The sequence below is a fragment of the Synchiropus splendidus genome, chromosome 2 (genome assembly GCF_027744825.2).
Source record: "Synchiropus splendidus isolate RoL2022-P1 chromosome 2, RoL_Sspl_1.0, whole genome shotgun sequence".
Lineage (NCBI taxonomy): Eukaryota > Metazoa > Chordata > Actinopteri > Syngnathiformes > Callionymidae > Synchiropus > Synchiropus splendidus.
The window spans coordinates 11,742,977-11,762,491 of record NC_071335.1 but is presented as its reverse complement, the minus strand read 5'-3'; the positions used below and the strand labels follow the sequence as shown (position 1 = coordinate 11,762,491).

General features: G+C 44.4%; 3 protein-coding genes across 4 annotated transcripts; all 3 read right to left on the bottom strand.

The window, feature by feature from the left end:
• Positions 1-356: 356 nt before the first annotated feature.
• Positions 357-3,581, bottom strand: LOC128754912 (uncharacterized). Its single transcript, XM_053857902.1, has 6 exons — positions 3,413-3,581; positions 3,214-3,359; positions 3,042-3,103; positions 2,847-2,960; positions 691-789; positions 357-607 (listed from the first exon to the last, which is right to left on the bottom strand). Exons 1-6 carry the CDS (start codon positions 3,533-3,535, stop codon positions 447-449), a joined length of 705 nt encoding a protein of 234 aa, XP_053713877.1. The 5' UTR covers positions 3,536-3,581; the 3' UTR covers positions 357-446.
• A 1,167-nt stretch (positions 3,582-4,748) lies between these two features.
• LOC128754587 (uncharacterized) lies at positions 4,749-7,655 on the bottom strand. Its single transcript, XM_053857304.1, has 6 exons — positions 7,520-7,655; positions 6,967-7,109; positions 6,566-6,627; positions 6,240-6,353; positions 6,069-6,167; positions 4,749-6,009 (listed from the first exon to the last, which is right to left on the bottom strand). Exons 1-6 carry the CDS (start codon positions 7,622-7,624, stop codon positions 5,885-5,887), a joined length of 648 nt encoding a protein of 215 aa, XP_053713279.1. The 5' UTR covers positions 7,625-7,655; the 3' UTR covers positions 4,749-5,884.
• An 845-nt stretch (positions 7,656-8,500) lies between these two features.
• Positions 8,501-14,710, bottom strand: LOC128753717 (pre-mRNA 3'-end-processing factor FIP1-like). 2 transcript variants are annotated; one of them, XM_053855703.1, is made up of 16 exons: positions 14,465-14,710; positions 14,079-14,133; positions 13,522-13,588; positions 13,290-13,405; positions 12,998-13,062; positions 12,816-12,926; positions 12,548-12,678; positions 11,886-12,004; positions 11,419-11,472; positions 10,465-10,564; positions 10,219-10,372; positions 10,061-10,139; positions 9,715-9,770; positions 9,343-9,529; positions 9,110-9,259; positions 8,501-8,945 (listed from the first exon to the last, which is right to left on the bottom strand). In XM_053855703.1, exons 1-16 carry the CDS (start codon positions 14,541-14,543, stop codon positions 8,804-8,806), a joined length of 1,665 nt encoding a protein of 554 aa, XP_053711678.1. In that variant the 5' UTR covers positions 14,544-14,710; the 3' UTR covers positions 8,501-8,803. The 2 variants fall into 2 exon arrangements, with proteins under 2 accessions (XP_053711678.1, XP_053711677.1); XM_053855702.1 differs by having other exon boundaries at positions 8,502-8,948.
• Positions 14,711-19,515: the final 4,805 nt, after the last annotated feature.

Below are 19,515 nucleotides of genomic sequence, written 5' to 3'. Positions count from 1 at the left end.
CCCTGAAACAAGAGCACCACCTACTGAACTGAATGATGACACTGCTTCACGAGGCCCGTCACTACTGGTCTGTCTACAGTGAGCAGTCGCCTGAATAACACCAGCATCATTGTCCTGCCTTTTTCACGCTTCATTTTGCATCTGACGTCCTTTTGACACGTTTTTCAAGTGGACCAGAGATAAAGTAGGATATGATATTGTTGCGTGAGATTCGGTGTGTGTACACCACAAAGACAAAAGGCAGTTTTTGGGGTGGCAGGTCATCTTTTCTATGGCAGTTGCAGCGTAGATGGAGGCAGTGATTTTTTTTATTTTTTATTTTTTTTTGATCATGTGGTCCCAGCCTTACAGAAGTTGGGACTCAGAACCGCGTGTTTATTTCCACTCATATTGCAAAATGGTGAAGTCAGCAAGTCGAGACATTTTCTACTGCCCCAAGCCCAACACTAGTTCTGAGACGGCAACAGAGAGTTGAAAACCCCTTGCAGCAGTTGCTCTATGGCAGCCTTGTTTTTCAGCAGCTCATCCATCTGGGCCATGACGTCCGTCCCACCCGAGTGGATGGCTGGAGTTAGATCCTGCACACTGGCGTCATCAAGACAATACCCTGTTGAAAGAAAGAAGCAGTCAGTATCTTGCCTTCAGATGAGCGGCTCGCTCCCTCTTGGTGGCCTGCGTGTGGCGTCCTACCTCTCTCTGTGTTCAGGATGACTGGATCAGGTAGGTTCAGACACTTCACCTGCTTCCTGTACTCATCCAGCTCAGCAGGTGTGACAGAGTCTCTACGACCTGAGTGGGAAAGAAGTCGAGGCATTTAAAAAAAAAAAAAATTTAGCTCGCAAGGAGACATTCTGAGACCACTGGATTTGACTTGGTTCAAATCACTAGTCGCGCTAAAGAGGTCCGGGATCTGTGCACCAGAGCGACGGTTCAACGCCGCCACCATCCTGGGGTTTTGACTCTCAACTGGTTGTTGATGTGGTTGTCGCTTTGTTTGTGATCCTAGAATGACGGGGACATGTAGCTACTGTTGACCTGATGCAGTGAAACCTCCCATACCACTCCCATTATAGCCCCCCTGCACTGACCTGTTGGGTTTTAGAATATGATTCAAGGTCATGGTCATGAGACCAGCAGACCAAAACAAGGGGTGATGGAGTCTTTCAGGTGGGATCCCCAAGGCTACAGAATGGCCTCCCCTTTCATTTCAGAGCTCCATGTTTAAGAAGCTGCACTTTTTGAAACAAGCCTTGGTTCTTCTTTTTATTCAGATCATATTTTCACTTTATATCATCTTTTATATCATGCTTTATCTTGCTACTTTATTCGTCTAACTTTGCATTGTCATTGATGCATTGATGTTTCTTGGTATTGTTCTCATCCTGATTTTAAACTGTGAAGCACGACTCACAGCACGACTCACTGGTATCAGGATTCACCACAGACATAGACAGAGACCTGAGGTCCAGTGCCGGCAGTTAGTGGCTAGATCCACGCACGTTTGTATCTCTATCTTTGTGAGGACCTCTCATCGCCATCGCCCAGGACTCTGCACCAAACCTACACCCCATTATAATGACCCAGCTATTTTGAAGTTTTAATCCTCAAACTGTGTCATTCGAGCGACTACGGTTCCATGCAATCTAATCCACAACATCATCCTGTTAGAGAAATCCAAGTTCACCCCCACTGTGGGACTAAGTTGTAAACATGCATTTGAAAAGTCCAGTCTTAGCCAGACTAACGCAATGAGTCATTTGTTCAGACCGTCGTGCAACAGTGTTCCCGGCTATCTTTGTTTGTTTGTTTAGACTCATTTCCTATCAACAGAGTGTTAGCAATAGTTCAATAAAAATACGCTCCGTTCATCCCTCGACTGAGCGTGTGCTCAGCCTTCTGGCCCATTGCAACACCTCTGATTTAACGGCAAACCTCCTCCCTGGTTCCAAAACAAGCGCCTCGGTGCCATAAAATGTGATTCTTGACTATAGCGCCCCCTAGAGGGCCACTTAAAGTTGTTTTGTTTAACACCTCTGGGCCGTGAGACGCGCAGTTTTAATACTTTAGCCACTTATGGTGGCAGTAGTGTGTCATTGAATTGACTTGACAGCTATTACCAACTATGGAGAAGTTCTTGAAAAGAAGAAATGATAAAAAAAAAAGTGATGGCGCCCCCAACAGTAAAAACTGTTCATGAAAGCACCGTGGAGCAGTTTTTAAAATTAAAATGAATTTGAAAATGTTATGACGATACTTTCATTTACACTTTACTTATAGTGTTTATTTATGAGAAAGAAAATATTTATCATTATAAAATAGTTAAAATATTTATAATAATATTTAGATATATAATAATATTTTATTATATCTATTTTATTCATCATTTATTCATGATGTTTGCATGGCAAATATCTTGGCGCCGATCACATGGTTTCATGTCATTTCACCTAGGTTTTGGTTTGTTTACATCTGTTGTTATTGAACACAAAGTCAATAATTCTGAAATCTGAAATCAGTCATCACAGTAATAAATCGGTTCTGGTCCTTGAATTAGTTCTGAAAAAGATCAAAAAGGTTAAGGACCCCTGCCATAAAGTACACAACCAAGACAGTACAAATGTCGTCCCTACTTCTTCAGGCTTCAAGACAACGCCAAGTTTTCTTTAGTAGCACCAAAATAAATACTTGTGAAAACATGTACTTATTTTATATTAAAATTTCAATTTCACATTCCAAACTTACCAGACACCATCATGGTGCAGCAAATGGAAGCTTTGTTTGACCAAATAAACAGCACTTGCTTCAGAAGCAGGATGATCATAGAGGTTTTTCAAGAGGAGACTCACTCAGTAGCTGCAGTCCCGAGTATGTAGTTAGACCGAGGGTGGTGTTGGATGAGACGACCAGGCAGTCGGGGCAGCTGGTGGTGAGGAAGACCTCCACGATGGTGAAAGGACTGACTGGGGAAGACAGCAGAGACAGTGGCAGTGTTGGATGTCAAACCTGAGGAATTTCCGTCCGGAGATTCGACCCGAACTCACCGAAGGACAAGGTGCTGTTCATCAAGGTGGCCTTCGCCTTCAGGAAGAAGCATCTCCCAAATCTGCCGCAGGAGTAAAATCACCTGCTGTTACGAGCGAAAAAATGCGGGTCCCTTTGCTTGACATCTGTCAACCTTACACCCAAACCTTTTGAGAAATTGCAGCAACTTACACCTTCTGAAGCTGTTTTATGATGATACTGTCTGGCTCATCGGCTGCGGTCAGTTGGGCCCAGGATGTCTCCAGAAACCTTTTCATCATGTTGGGGGCCACGGGGACGGTGGAGCTCTCGCCGATGTGCCTCCAGTTTCCCAACAGCTGCAACAAAAGCAGGATCAAACACAGAGTCTGCGGAGCGACTTCAGTCTCACCTGGTCCCGTCCTGTGATTTCCACCCGCCGGGTCAGACTGTCGCAGTCGGTCAGAGGAGCTGACTGACCCACGGACAGGAGGGTCAACAGCAGAGCTGCCAGAACGATGATGGCCATTTTCATCTGAGAAGGAACTAGTTCTGCTTGTTCTGTGTTCTACATAAAGGTCCAAAGATCCACCCCACCAGTCCACACTGGTCATGTGGTTTTGTTTGCATGTTTGGGCTTCTGCAAACAGTTGAGGGTGGCCGTCAACATGAAGGTGCTTGGGTCTTTCATTGGCTGTCAAAACATGTCTGGATGAAAATATCTGTGGAAGCAGTTGTGCAACTGATGTCCAAAGTTTAACCAAAACAGATTTCGCTGGTGTTGAGGCTCTCAGTCGTGGCCTTGTTTGTTTTAAACACACTTTTCTGGAGCACTTTTGGAAGCAGAGAACAAGATGGGTCAATGACAGCAGCACGTCAGGCGGCATGTTAGCTGCACTGTGACCTGACTCAACAAACACATCACTGGGATCACTTGTTTTTGTGTGAGATGCTGATCACAAAGCCATTTATACACTCAAGTTTAAATGTGTTCACGTCTCAACATTTCTCCCAGGGGAGCGTGAGATCGGAGAGTTGAAACCTGACCCTCGATCATGCCTGGGACTGAAAAGCTGAAGGCGATCCCAGCCATGGGTCATTGAAAATATTGCAGTATTGACTCTCTTCAACTGGAAATAAAACTGTCAACAGAGTGCAGCCTCTGCCGCTTGGAGGCTGACTTGAGTGTAGAGGACACCTGAGTAAGTCCCTGTCACCACCGCTCCAACTCCCTCGCACCTTCCCATCTCACACCAAAGTTAAGTCCATCTGCAACTATAATGTTCAATTTATTCACTTGTCAAACTTTGAAGGTCATGAAATCAAAATGCATTGATGGAGATGCTTTAAATTGGTCATCAATTTTGAGCCACCTGTATGTTTTTGAATATATATATATATATATGATTATATTACTATTTATTTATTTATACTTTTTGAGTGTGTATTTGGCATTTATTGATTTATTTTCATTGTTTTATATCACCATTAATAATAATGGAATCATTTTCATTTCATTTTTAGTGTTGATGTTATTTATTTATTCATGATGGTGTTCTTCATGTTCATCATTCCGACCTACGCATGTTTCATCTGACCCTGCAGGTGTTGACTCAACTCGCCTGGTGAAAAAACACTGTAGCGAGGCGCTACATCCTCAGAACGTCTTACACATATCATTTCACACAAACAATTTTTAACATTATATTTATTCATATCACTCTTAATTTATTTATTGAGCTTGAAATTTGGGCAATGCTGCCATTCAAATAGCAGTCTGACACACGACAAAACTGTTGTTAAAAAGAGCAAAAACAAACATTGTTATGTTAATAATCTATAACCATTTAACATACTCAGTTACAGAAAGCTAGGATCTGCGCTTTCTCAGGAGGGAATTCGACATCAGGGATTCTGAACCTTGAACGCTGAACCAGAGCATTGATGACAGTCAACGGTAACAGTCAATGTGTCGTCTATATAACATCTATCTTGCTCAATTAAAAGTATGATCATATTGTTCACAATATTGTTTTCACTTTTAAACATCCTTTTCTAATGTCTGCAACATACCTTGGTAGGTGGTGGGGCGGCACCATGGCGCCCTCTACTGACCAGCCAACACTGCCCCGTCCCGTCCACCCAGGGGCTGTTGAATTTAAAATAGACTCCACTATTTTTTTGACAAAGGGGAGTCGCACTAACCCACATCAGGGGACAGCAGAGAAGGATCTGAGCAAAAGTAGGACCCCAGATTCAGAAGAAAGTGAGCGAGCAGCTCGGCATTTGTTCCAGTCCCCAGTGCATGATGCCACATATCCCTCTTTCTTATGGTGAAGACGGACAGGCGTGTGCAGACAGATGACCTTGGAATCCCTGTTTCAACAGTGCACCATGCTACTGAGATGTCTGGGAAGCATGGAACCATGAGGAACATCGCTGGACAGACAATGGTGTGGTGCTCTTTTGCTGCATCTGCTAGCAAGGACTTTAGAGAGAAGCGTGTTGCTCAGTGGAAGTCCCTTGGTTTGAGTCAAAGATCAGGGGTTCTCCAGCAATGTCACGCACACATCCAAAACAATCTTGGAAGAAATAAGTCCTGAGCCCAGGGGAGTGACTCAACATCTGGAGCTATGCCAAAGCTCCTGATCGGAGAAACGCTTGCTACCAAATGGTGAGCAACCAGACGTTATGGAGTGTTGCCCTCATGTGGACTCCTCCTTGGAATTGTACAGTAATAAGGGATGATTCGATGAAACACACAGCATTGACCTCTTTTTTGTGCTGCTGAAATGTTGCGCACTAGCTCTAGATCTTTAAAGTGAAGCAGCTATTTTATTGTCAAAATTCTATGTAGGTGCTGCAGTACTTTATCAGTTGGTCTTCAGTTGACCAACCAGTCGAAGATTCGATCGAGGACTCGGGCCACGCGGTGTCCCATCCTGTTCTCCAGCAGCGAGTTTAAGGCGCTGATCCCCTCGGAGCGTGGGGTGCTGTCAGGACAGCCTTCTGCTCACAAACACACAGGTCAGAAACACTTCTGCATCACCGGGAGGTTCCCATCTCACCGTAGTCTGGGATCATGAAAATCGGTTTTGGCATCTGCAGACACTCTGCTTGTCTCCTGAGGTTGTCTTCGTCTGCTGGCGAGACACTCTGACTCTTGCCTGTGCATGAAGACACCAGGGTGAGAGATGAGCCGCGGCACAGAGGAAAGCAAACCTGACAGCTGGACTTACTGAAGAGCATCAGGCTGGTGAAGGTTTGTCCTGCGGACGTGACTTCTTCATACGCCACCAGACAGTCGGGGCAGTCTGTCGGCAGGTAGACTTCCTTCAGGTAGAATGGCCGCTCTGTAGAAAACAAAATATCGATCACTCCTACCATTTGGATGGACATCTCCTAGTTCACTGAGCCTCTTTGATTGTATTGTAGGAGAAATTGAAGTGTCAATAAGACATCATTCAAATGTCGCAGTAGAAACTTGAGGAAGTTAAATGTTGACATGGTCTCCTTCACTTTAACACTCAGCAGGTTTATAGCGGAGTGGTCCCTGGACACTCACCAATGAGCAAAGTACTGTTTTCAAAAGTCACGTTGTACACTAAACTTGAGCAGTCGCCATATCTGTGGAGAGACACAGACACGTGAGATGACGGTTCAGGTCGCATTGCGTTGTTCATGCTCAAAGTCATGGGTTGAACAAAAACAAAGTGTTTTTAAACAGTTTTCTAAAACAGGCAACATGTCAATTTAGTCATCTTTTTTAGTTATTAAAAAAAATACAGATTTTGGATTCAAAGCTCTTTCGGGCCTTGTAAAATGACTTAGCGGGCCAGGTTTGGCCCCCGGGCCTCGAGTTGAACACCTGTGCTTTTCAGAACAGGACACACATGAAGTTCATATTTGTGATTCAACCGTGACGGCAGACATCAGTAAAGCACGGTGTTTACACTTCACATGTACATTTTCTGAGTCTGGACAAAGTCCAGCACGTGGCTCTGGCTGGTGGCGCTGATGTCCAGCCTCACGTCGGTCATCAGGTGGGCCAGAGACCGGCTGCCGGGCAGGTCCGAGCTCCCGCCGATGTAGTGCAGGCGACCCAACATCTGGAAAACATCAGCATCACATCAACCAGCCAGCAGCTGCAGGAGGATCTGCGGGCGCAGTGCATTGTGGGAGTTGTACCGTCAGCGTCAACAGACTGTCAATCACACGGCACAGCAGGTCAAATATTTACCTTTATATAAGGAAATACATGAGTGACTTTTAACGCTCGCAAATAATGAAACACCAGAAAGGCTCACACTGTAACGTGAGCCTATGTCTCTCCTTTCAGCAAGAGCTCAGAACTTTTTGGAAAGTTTTGGTGAAACTTTCCAAAAGGATCGATGGAATGGATGGACACCAATACAACTGACTTCCAATATTTCAATAGCGTCTGTGTTGCAGAGACACAGAGACACAAAAACTCAATAAACTACAGCCCGGTTTGATCACTATATTCCCGCTGTCTTACCTGCTCCTTCTGCACTGAGACGGGCGTGAGCAGAGTCTGGCAGCCCGGCAGAGGAGCCGCGCGGCCCACAGACAGGAGGCTCAGGAGCACAACGGCAAACTTCATCCTTCAGACTCTCTCTCGGCTGCAGCCAGACTGGGGCTAATATGTGGACCACTCGGGGACTTTGACCCGTGAGAGGATTGAGAAACCATTACAACCCGGTTAAATAACGTGTTTACCTGTTGTAATCTGCTGTGAGTTACTGTACAGCAAAACACAAGAGCTTGGATCAGCCCCATAATAATGCTTCTGCTTGGGAATAAAAATATTTTCTTTGAATCAAAAATAAAAGTCTGTCTTTGCTCTATCCCATTTCGGTATTTTGTAGTGTTGTGCCACCAGTTTATACAAAGATTATCCACCGACAGTGTGAAAACAATGATGTGCAGTTTGTAAAGACACATGCTGTTTCACACAGTGGCAATTGTGTAATGCTGGGACAGTATGATGTCATAATTTCACAATTTGTAAAAATGAAGAAAATGAATTCCTTTCAATCCAGGTAATTGTCGACACAAAATATTGTTTTGACAGAAGGCATGGTGTTGCATGAACAAGGTCACTATTGAGACTCAACATGAACACTATCTTTATCTTTTAACTTTCAGAAAAAGTGGATTTTGCAACATAAACTCTGTTACCATCTTTACAAGAAAATGTTTTTGAACAATACTATGATGATGAAACATCAGCAGTAAGCCAGACCTACAGAACAGTTTTTTTTTGTATTGTATAACACCAAATGAGTTAAGACACGTGTAAGCAAGCACAGGTTCTAGTATTTAACACACCAGAATAGAGGCTGTGGCATTTGAAACTGAATTCCCACATATGAACAGCTGCCATCCCAACCAGAAAAGCAGACTCCTCTGCTGCACTGTGGCAGCTGAAAGAAGAAAGACATGGAGCGGCATCTTATCAAAAGTGTTTTAATCGAATGTGACAAACAAAGTTTTGTTTTCCAGACACAGTAAGATCAAAATAGATGACATTTTATTGGGACCAAGTTTGAAAATGAAATAAGATACAACAAAATATCCTAGAGTGACTTTTTTTTACAGCAGCGATCGGAGGCTGAGTGACAGATCTGAGGTCAATATTTTTCCTTGATGTGGAGAACAAGGTGGCAGAAGAGTGGTGGACATGATCACAGAAACGTCCTGGTTGTGCCGGGCTATGCTCCTTTCCTACATCCTTCTGTAGCAACAAGAGAGGGGGCCGGGGGGTGGAACAGACCAGAGGTCACTCCATGGCCTCCTGGTTCTCCTGGTCTCCGCTGGCGTCCTCGCTGGCCTCCTTGCCTTCCTTGCTCCTCTTGCTCTTCTTGTGTTTGTGCCTTCGGTGGCTGTCCCCTTCTTCGCTGTCGTGTCTCCTCCGGCTGCTGCTGCTAATGGAGGGAGGAGTGGAGAAAAGGCTTTGAGGGCATTGAGATCAGAGAGTGAAGACAGAGGGCAGATGCGGCGAGTGAGGAGATCGATGCAGTGGAAAGTGGATGAGAGAGAGAGGAACGGAGATCTGGGCAGGAGAGAGACAGTGGGGTCAATTTACCTGCGGGAGGACTTGTGTCGTCCCTCATCCTTCTCGCGGTGCCGCCTCTCCCGGTGTCGATCTTCCTTCTCACGACTGGATCGGTCTCGGTGGCGGTCGCCATAACTACGGTCCTGGTACTCACGGGGATAGCGATAGCGCTCCTCTTCACTGTGAGAGTCAACACTTTCACTTCTTTGCTTCAGATATTTTGGATAGAGTTAACATCGTGATCAACAGTCTGTATCTCCCACCTCGTGTAGCCTATGGCAGGACTGTGCTCCCTCTCTCTGTCCCGGTCATGTGTCCTCTCTCTCTGCCTCTCCCTGTCCTTGTCTCGCTTGTCGTCTCGACGGGAATAGTACTCCCAGTTTTTAGAGTTATCCACAATAGACGGCCAGGGAGGGGGGACCCCACCCCCCATGGGTGGAGGGTACGCACCTGAGGAGAAACCAGTCCTGTTAAGGGAGTCTCCAACACATCCATTCACAACAGATCACGCACAAAACTTAGTCACGTCACTACTGTGATCCAAATGGGTTTCAACAATTAGACAAGAACACCTCATAAATGGTCAACATAAAAGGTGTCAAGATGACAGTTGCATCAACGTGAAGGACTTTTACCTTGAGGGAAGGGATACGGCGGGACAGTGCGTCCATCATATGCTCCTGGATGACCACTGGGGAGACAAGGTAACACCCATTCAGAAACAGACAACTTTCTTCTGAAGCATCACTTTGGGAACAACTCCCGTCGACCAAGGGACAGTGTGTAAGACAATAGTGCTGTTCACTTGGGCTAACATGAGCACAACACTAAGAGACACACAGAACCACCACAGCTTGAACTTACAACCCACTGCTCTTGTGATAAAAACAGCTGGCAAACAAAAGTGCCAGAGTGCAGCACCAGAGCCACAGCTCCCGAGAGACCTCGGCATTTTAACGTTAAGGCTTTGGAGAGTGATACCTGTCCAAAGTAGGAATGATGGAAGGTGGCGGCCCACTTGGGGGAGGAAAGCCTGGTGGTGGTACCGTAATGGGCAACCCTATGGAAAAATAAACAAGTGATTTGTTTTGGGAAAGAAATGCCTGAAAGCGGAGACGGTTGGCGTGTGACAGTCTTACTGGGAGGAGGGATGAGCGGCGGTGCCGTGCTGACGTTTGGCGGGGGCAGGAACGGAGGCGGAGGCATGTTGGGCGGAAGTGGCCCTGGCGGGAAGAAGGCTGGCAGCTTGGCAGGCGCTGGTTCAGATTCTGATGTGGAATGTTCAGAAATCACCTGAAAGGAAAGGCCAACGGTTTCTCTTGCGTTTTGATCCACAAACTGCAGTAAACACTTAGCAGGTTTGGAAGTGACTCTGCGCCTGATACCTGTATGTTATTGCCCTCGAGGTTGTGTCTGCGTCGACCTTCCACTCGACTGATGGTCCCCATTGCTCCGCCAATCACATCTATCGTGCCGCTTGACTTCCTGTCAGAACAAAGGCAACTTCATGTCAGTCGAGCTATTCGCTTAAAATAGAATCATTTGAGTCAGACTCAAGCTACGTAGCATTCACTCTGTATACAAGCCTGTGTGTCTATGAGACCGCACTGCGTGAGAAACCATGATGGCAGAGCTCTCTTAAGTTCTACAAGCCATGGGCCTAAGGCAAACAAAACACTGCAACCAAGAGAAGCGGTTATTCACGACAGGCCTGTGTGCTGTAGAGGACGTGAATTGCTTTTAGCTTTTGGACCTCTGGAGTCATATCTCACTCAGAACAACTCCTTCAGGCTAGATAACATATGTTATAGATTTAAAAATGCCCTGGACAGATTGTTCACACTACATTGTTCGTGCTCAAATGGCTTCTTTGCAATTCAAACAGAAGCTTTTATGAACTTTGAGCAGAGGGAAATGAAACAATCAATACACCTGGACAACGTGTTGCCAGTTATATAAAGGCTTGATATCATCCAACTATTTCAGACATCTGTATAAATCACACTTCCATCCAGAGACACCACAAAGGCTCCCGGATGGTGCTCTGTGTTAAGATGTTTGACCCTCATGAATCATTGTTGGCATTTCATCATAATTCGGGACAAAACATTGAAGAGGGAGAATCACACTTTAGGTGTTGTCATCACAGTAAATCAACTTTTCAAAAAGCCTGAAGATCAAATGATTTACGCAGGACAAACAAAAAAAACACTTCATTTTTAACACAGTTTTCTATTCGGAATCGAAAAAAAGAAAAGCAGCAGGCCATTGTTTCACAAATTCACATTCCCAATCAGGCCCACTTTTAACCTTGCTGGGACAAGGCCACGCCCACTTACATATAGTAGGACATGTCTGGAGGAGGCGGGCCAGTCCACTGAGGGGGTGTGATCCTACCATTTTGAAACAAAGCAAAGGGGTAAAGGAGATGAGTAACAATGGCCCCTGGTACACAGTAACACAACATGAACGGCTCAGAAGACGCCAAACACATCATCTTTCACAGCGTGGAATAACTCATTTTCAGAAGGGCCTTCCAGCAGAGAACCATGATAACAGACAATTTGTTAAACCTCACCCACAGGTGTAGGGAACAGGCTGATCAGTTTATTCAACATTTAACGTTTTTGTGAAATACTTGAAACACACTTAACCTAATCCTGTATTACATAATATACCAACAGATACAGAGCCTCGTGAAAGGGAAACTATCTTTACAGATTGAATCATTAAAAACACGGCATGTAGAAAGTGGGTGGAGCCTCAACCCCAGATCATCTGTCACCATGGGAAGCAGACACGTTACCTGGTGACCTGACTGACGGTTGACTTGTACAGGCTGCCAGGAGATGAGAAGTCCGGCTTGGACGTGTGAATGGGCAAACTGGACAGGTCCTTCTCATTGCCCGTCCTTCCTTGTTGAACCTAAAAGATTGTTATAGACGCAGGGAAAAATAGAAGAATGAAAATCCCTTAATACACACTTCAATAATACACAACGCCAGGAATTCAAACGCAGACCTGTTTTGATGCAATTTGATTGTGGTGGTGTACAATAACAAAGTCTGAAAATAAGCATTTACAAGTCGTATCATCCATCTAATCAGAAACATGTTCAAGAAATTTCCAAAAAAGTAAGTTATATTCTTGACAACCTCAAAGTGAATGTTGTCAATCACATCATTTTAAGATCATATGAGGAGAGGTTATGAGGTTTCAAGTCTCTGGGCTTCTTGTTTACAAATGAGTTAAGGATGAAGTGCAAGTTTGACAGAAATATTGGCACATCCAATAGTTTTTTTTTATCAATGAGTTGCGATGGAGAGCGGTCAGGCCCAGGAACACAGTAGAAAGATGGCATCATGTTGTGCCTAAGGGAAGCCATTACTGTGAAGCATCCACTGACTTGCTTTAAGGATTCAGATCATGTCTACACTTTTCCATATAAAAAACAACAAAACTTCTTACAGAAATTTTGCTAGTGACCGATGTGACGGAAGAAACCTCCAGACCCATGCGAAGTCGCTTCTGTTTTTCACAGTAAGCTTTCCACGTGTCTTCATTGAAGCCATAGTTAAAGTAGTCTGACAGATCAGCACCTGAAAACAGAAACACAATGCTATAAACCAAAACTAGGGTAGTCAGAGAGAGAATTAATGTTCATGATCGGCATGCACCACCAAAGAACTAAAATGACAGTCGAGTTCAAAGCATGTAGAAGACCTTGGACACACACCTGGCTTTCTCCAGGGCTTCTCCTCGAAGGAATCCATCTCTACCTCAATTGTCGGTATACCATTGATGTTTCCAGGAGCATCCAAATCCACTCCTTTTATCTTGGTGGTCACTGAAATCACCAAATTATGTCAATACAACAATAAAACAAGAAAATATGAAACGGGTAAAATGGTCAAATACCTTGACTGTATCCCCTGGAGCCTGTGGTCTTAATATTGAGGTTGACAGGTGGAGCTCCATATGGCCTGCAGAGAAGAGAACACAGCATATGCTACAAACAATCCATTGATGTTACATTGTGTGTTCAAAGGCTTCACCTAAGAGTACTTACATAAAAGGATGAAAATAATACTGATATTGTTTGACATCACATAGCAGCACAGATTCACATGCAAATTCACATTAAGAATGACTTTGAAAAGGATGCAGTGTGTCCTATTAAAAAGCAAGGCTTCCTCATGACTTAACATACGTATATTGCGGGGCACCGGGTTTGATGTCTCCAATAGTGACGTGGACATCGTCGTCATCATCGTCACTGTCGCTGTCACTGTCCACATCTTCGCCAGTCACTGCTTCACCCGTTACCTGCAGAAATGTAACCAGAATCCACATCACATCTGGGAAGTGTATTGGTTTTCTTAAAAATATATATCTATGCCGTCTATGCATTAGTGTGTTAGAATGGCTTTCAAGATACTGACCTCACTGACCACTCCATTTCCTGTTGCGTGTTCAGCAGCTTCCTCGGTGGGAGTATCAGCTGACGCACTGTAGATCAGAAAAGGAATTTATTTTTATTTATTGGTCTTTTATTGCTTAAGTGTAGCCACCCATCTAATCCCTCTAATACACCAAACAGATGGGGGAGTGTAGCTTTCAGCTTCTTAAATTGAATTCAACAAGGATTTACCTTCTTTAGATGGTGTGCAAAATTTAATGGAAAAATATCATATAAAATATGAAATATATATGAAACATTCGAGACAAGTTAGACAACTGGAAAATGTGGGATCTTCAACAGCTCGTCCTCTGTCTGCTTGGCATCAGTTGTGCATTTTCCTCCTCATACTCTTGGAGCAACAAGCACAGACAGCTCACCTGGCCATCACATAGAACCGACCCATTCACAGCAGCAGTCCAAACTAAGTTCAAGTGCTTACTTTCAGAGGCATGTGTTCTTTGCTGTTTAGCTTGAACATATTCTATGAGCAGTGGGTTAAATAAAGCTTTGCTCGAGCAGGTGTTGTTTTGTTTTTACCTGACAGCGGAGTCAGCTTTGGCTTCATCATCTTCCTCTTTACTCTCGGACTCATCTACGAAAGAAAAAACAGACATTTTAATAAAACACACAAATGCGGGGTTTTAAACATTGATGATCAATGCTAAAACACGGTCATTGCAAAACATTTCCCGAAGTTATAATGCAGCCAACTCATGTTTAGTAAGTCGCAACAATCCGTGCAGGTGCTGGAAGGGGCCGCACGGTTAGCAACAATAGCTAAGATGCTAACGTATAAAACCACGCAATTGTGAAGCCTTCGTCATCTAAATGAAAGACAATACGAACCAAGTAGACAACACAGGCGTTCTCTGGTCTCATATGACTGGTAGTGATGCATTGTTTGGGAAAGGTTCAGCCTTTACCTCCATACAGCCATTCCTCCTCTTCATCGCCGCCGCTAGCGTCAGTGGTGGCTGTTTTGTCAGCCTCCTCTGCAGACATCGTCGCTTCCCAGGACTCGGGTCCACAAAAACAAAGCCTGTCCTCTATTCACAGACGACTGATTCAACGCACTACAGCTCAAGCTGAATGTGTAACTGTGTACACAAAAATTCTGACTTCATAGATGCATCTCCAGCATATGCTAGTCAGCTAAACCAGGAAGCGGTTCGTTGAATCCCGCTAAGGTCAACGTGTTGCTGTGGAGCACACAGCGGCGCCTAGCGGATGGAGTATGTAAGCCAAAAAAAAAAAAAAAACAGTTTTAGACACTTTACTTTAATTCGGATTGGACTCCAACCCTCCGCACACTGTTTAAGAGCTGACATTCACATCTTATGAGCTGGAAGAAATGTAGGAGCGTGATCCTCCTGTGGGTCCCAGTCACACATGTGCAAGTCTCAAGTTTTAACCTTCAAGTCTCAAGTCAGTCTCACATTTTAACCTTGAAATTTCAAGTAAGTCCGAAGTCATTGGCAAGTCAAGTTAAAAGTCGAAGTCATTTTACTGCACTGATCTTAATGAATTGAAAAAGACAATATATTAGTCACTCTTACTTGACGTCAGTCTGATTTTCATTGTAATTATTATTATGCAGTAAAATATATGGAGTCACACTAAACAGAAATAACTTCCAACAATTGATGTTGTTCATGTTCATGGCGTCCAATGTAAACAGAACCACTACAAGTGATGGACGAAGTTGGACGTTGTTGTCTGGCTGTCCTCGATGCACTCGAGTCCAAGTCACAATGACTCGAGCCCCCTCTCAGGAATTCATTGAACGGAATGCAGAGGAACATTTGAGGTAACATTTTAATGATACCTCATAGTTATTATATTTGACTTTATTTTATTTTTATTTCTACTTGAGTGAAATTGAATAAATGTGGGTCAACAGTTTCGGTTCAGACGTTGAGACCTGACAGACCTCAGTGTTGTTTCTACCTCGTATCAAATCCAGACAGATCATTTATATCCGCTGTAGAGTCGCTGCCAACATCATACTGCAGCGTTTTTGTGGCTTGAAGCCGAACGGCTGCAGAATCATTGTCAATAAATGGCCTGTCATGATTGCTGCTGTGGTTCTGCTGGCATGAGTCGTTGCCTTCCACGGCTGTTAATGCATTTATGGCCTCTGAGCAAGTGGGGCCACTTAAGCTGCTCAGTAATTGACAGAAAAATCTGTGGATCTTCTCACACTCTCTCCTCCACCAGCCAATTTTGAACAATGGTGATGACTGTGCGTACAGACTGGGAGCAATCTGTTGCATGCATCTGCCACACCCAAGCTGACATCTACGCGAGTCATACTTGGCAAGAGTTTTTTTTTTTTTATAACGTAATGAATGTGCTATTTTGTGATCCTCATGTGCGCAGGCCAAGCACGCGCCTGTGCGTACACACAACACAAAAGGTGGAGGGAACATCATATTGCTGCTCGGTTAAACCAATTTTAGGAAATTGCATTTCTCTGAAGCACCGTCTGCCTCCTGAAACCATCTGCTCACCGCCGTCTCGTGAAGAAAACAGCACTTTTGAACAAATGGAAGCCAGAACTGTCAGGTTACCTCGCTCATTCTAGCTAATAAGAAAATTGTTGTGCTGCTGTGCATGCTGAATAATGGACGGAATATAAACTCATCAGAGTAGGTAACCTGTAAAGAAGTGGCACTGACTCAAGTATCAGCTTTTTAACTGTACATTTTCAATCAGTGCTCAGAAGGGAACGTTCTGCTGTATGTTCATTTAAAAGTTGAATTTGTTTATTCAAACAAAAATGCCTGTTTGTATGCTTGCAGCTCTATGAAAAACTCCCCCCCTACTTTAGGTGAGACAAGCTTCCAAAAGTGCCGGATCACTCTCTGTTTACTCCGCGAATCTTCTTGTCCCGTGCGTCCAGCCCGCCTTCCTTACGCTGGATTAGGGCGCTTTACAGGCCACTCGATGCTAATCACATTTGTCCAGACAGAGGGCCATCATTGCGGTAATTACACACACTGATATTAGCCCACTCAGATAGATGCCCTGGCACATTTTAATCCACATTATCTCTTAAGATCACACAGATGGTTATTACATTTGGGCAATGCCATCAAGGCAGATTATTCACATGGCAGTTTATCCCGTTGTTTTAGGATTTGTTCCTGTTGGTGTAGACAAACACAAAAATCCATCTGCCACCAGAAAAAAAATGGCACTTTTTTTTCTGGGATCCAACTAGAGAGAACAATTGTCTGTTGCAACAGCGCTGGACGTCATGAGAATTACGATGGCGATGCATCATAACACTGAAAGTTAGAGATGTTTTGGTGTGGATGGATGTTTTCCTTTAGACAGTGAAACAGGGAAACAGCCAGTCCATGACTTCATGACAAACATTTATATTTTAGCACTTGTTTCATCCAAACAACCAGCGTGGGAAAAACCACAGCTGACCATCGGGGACACTTAACAGCCACACACACAGGAGGCACCATCAGATGCAACGGTACTAGGAAAGAAAAATGGAAATACGGATAATGTCCAGTCAGCTGACGGCAGTCAGGAGGAAGTGTTGGATTGTGTCCTAAAAACGATTAGGGGTGCATTTGTCTTTGAAAGCAGGAGCCCGAGGTGTGAAGATATCTTCAGTTCTGGGTTATTGAATTACGGTGAGTGTGTGTGACTCAGAAGAGGAGGGAGGAGAAAACAAAAGAGGATTTTCATCCCGTGATTCAATCTAAGTGGCTATATTTCTAGTATGAAAACTACGCTGTCCTCTGTCGGATGGAACCAGTGTCCTCATCAGTCTAAAAGCAAGTGAGTCATCCTGTGCGTCCACACACACACACACGCACACACTCAAAGACATTGTGAGTCAGCCCAGATCTGTTATAGACGCTCACCTCAGCGATGAATAATGGAAAGGGTAGCGGCATATAAACGTCTCAGATGACGTTTAAAGTTGGACAATGCGCACAAACGGGCACTTGATGAGACATATGGGCAGCAGGCCTGAGCCAACTTTTGTCTGGTCACTTGACACCTAATGGAGCGGCTTCTTTTGATAGAAAAGAGTATATTGAGTTTCAGGACGGGCTGTGGAACAACCCGCGCGTGAGCGAGCGGCGCTCTTCTGCGAGATAAGCAGGACGTGTCAGAATCAAAATGTTTACCTTCCACAGCTTGTTGGCAACGGTTTTTGGATGGTGGCCAGTCAGAGGGAGTTGGTGTCAGGATGAATCCGCAAGAATAATATCCTCCTCCAAGACAAGCTGAAGACCAAAACGACTGCTGTAGCAGTGAATAAAGCAGTTACCACCAGGACTCTCTCTTCCTGAGTTTTATCTTATCTTGCTCCAGCTGTCATTACTTTCATATATCCACCCGAGAATTTGATGCAGTAGATTTGCCTTTTAACTTCTCTGTGTTCACATGAGATATCCTCACCCCTGTGGCGTAATATATTGACATTGGGAAAGTGGACTTTTGTGTCCTAGACTGTCGACTGAGGCTTTCCTCCTCAGTGACGGAACAGAAAGTAAAGTAGCAATTGACACCTTGTTACACATAGAATGAATGAGAAGGCATCCCATGACTGACTTAACCCCAACCTACATCTTTTGTTTTACGTGTCGCACTGCCAGTGCATCAACATTGAACGCTGAAGGCTGCCCTTGTCTCAGTGTAGGCAACTTTCCCAACGTCAACATACCGTATAACAGGAGTGGGCATGGGTTGCCTTGATAGATTGATACAACGTCAACAACCTCCATCCTGATCTTTATTCTGGGCCACATACTAATATCCCTAAACTCCTGCCTCCCAAGTTTCCACCCTTTCCCATCTCTGAACTGTGACTCAGCAATGGTTGATCCCACCCTCAATCGATGACGTGATATCGAGGTCCCCTTCGTCAACTGACTGGAAAAAAATCAATGAACGTTTTCAACAGAAACTAGTCTAATTCACTGAGCTACGTAACAGACCACATTCCGTATCGGTCAACTAAGGATAGAATCTAGCGCTCCAGGCTGGCGGGGCGGATGATCTTTTCCACCTCCGCCCAACATGTACCCTTAAGGCTCCTGCTGGGGCTGTAGAGAACCGTTTATTGTTCCACAAAAACCTGTCCGCTCCTCTCGAACCTGAGGTTCAGTCATACTAGGGAGGCTGACTGATATGTTTATGTACAAGAAAGTGGTGTCCCCGTTTGTAGACTATGTCCTTCGGATTCTGTGATCATGTGCGGATGTCTGAAATGGCCATTAGGCAATGTTGTTCAGTCCAGAATGCGTCATGTGTTCAAGAACAATATACCAGTGTATTTATTTGAAGACTTTTTTTTTTTTTTTTCAAACGTGGCAGGGTGTACAAAGAGATAGCCAAATACACAATTAAACATTTATTGGCCTCTGGCCTGCTTTCCGCAAATTTTGGAGAGTTTATTTACTGTCTATTGAGTTGAGCAAACAAGTAACTCGTTGCTGTACCAGAAACATCCATACAGGAAGCGCATACGTTTGTTTTGTCGTGAGAACCAACACGTATGAATTATGGCCTCACTCCTTAGTTCTCTAAGTCTATTTTGTGTTTGTTATCCTGCTATAGATGAGGGCTCGGTTTTACAGCTCTGTCATCTGTCAGTATCAGTCGTGTGCTAGAGTCATTTATCACCTTGTTAAGGAGTGTACATGAAAGCTGTCTGAGAGGATGCTTGAGATACACCACAGGTCATAGCAGGTTCTATTTGGTGATCAGTCATTTTGCCGGCAGAAGCAAGCACCATTCTGCACCAAAGAAGCCTGTCGGAGAAGGAAAACCCTGCGAACTGCTAGGCATTTATCTGCACAGAGAAGACCCCAGCATGAATCCTCCCTCATCCAGAGACATGAGACTTCCTCAAAAGTGTTGCACTATTAAATAATAATAATGAGAAACTAGAAAATCCCACACTCAGCACCTCGTGTTTTTCATGCAACCAGCCATAACA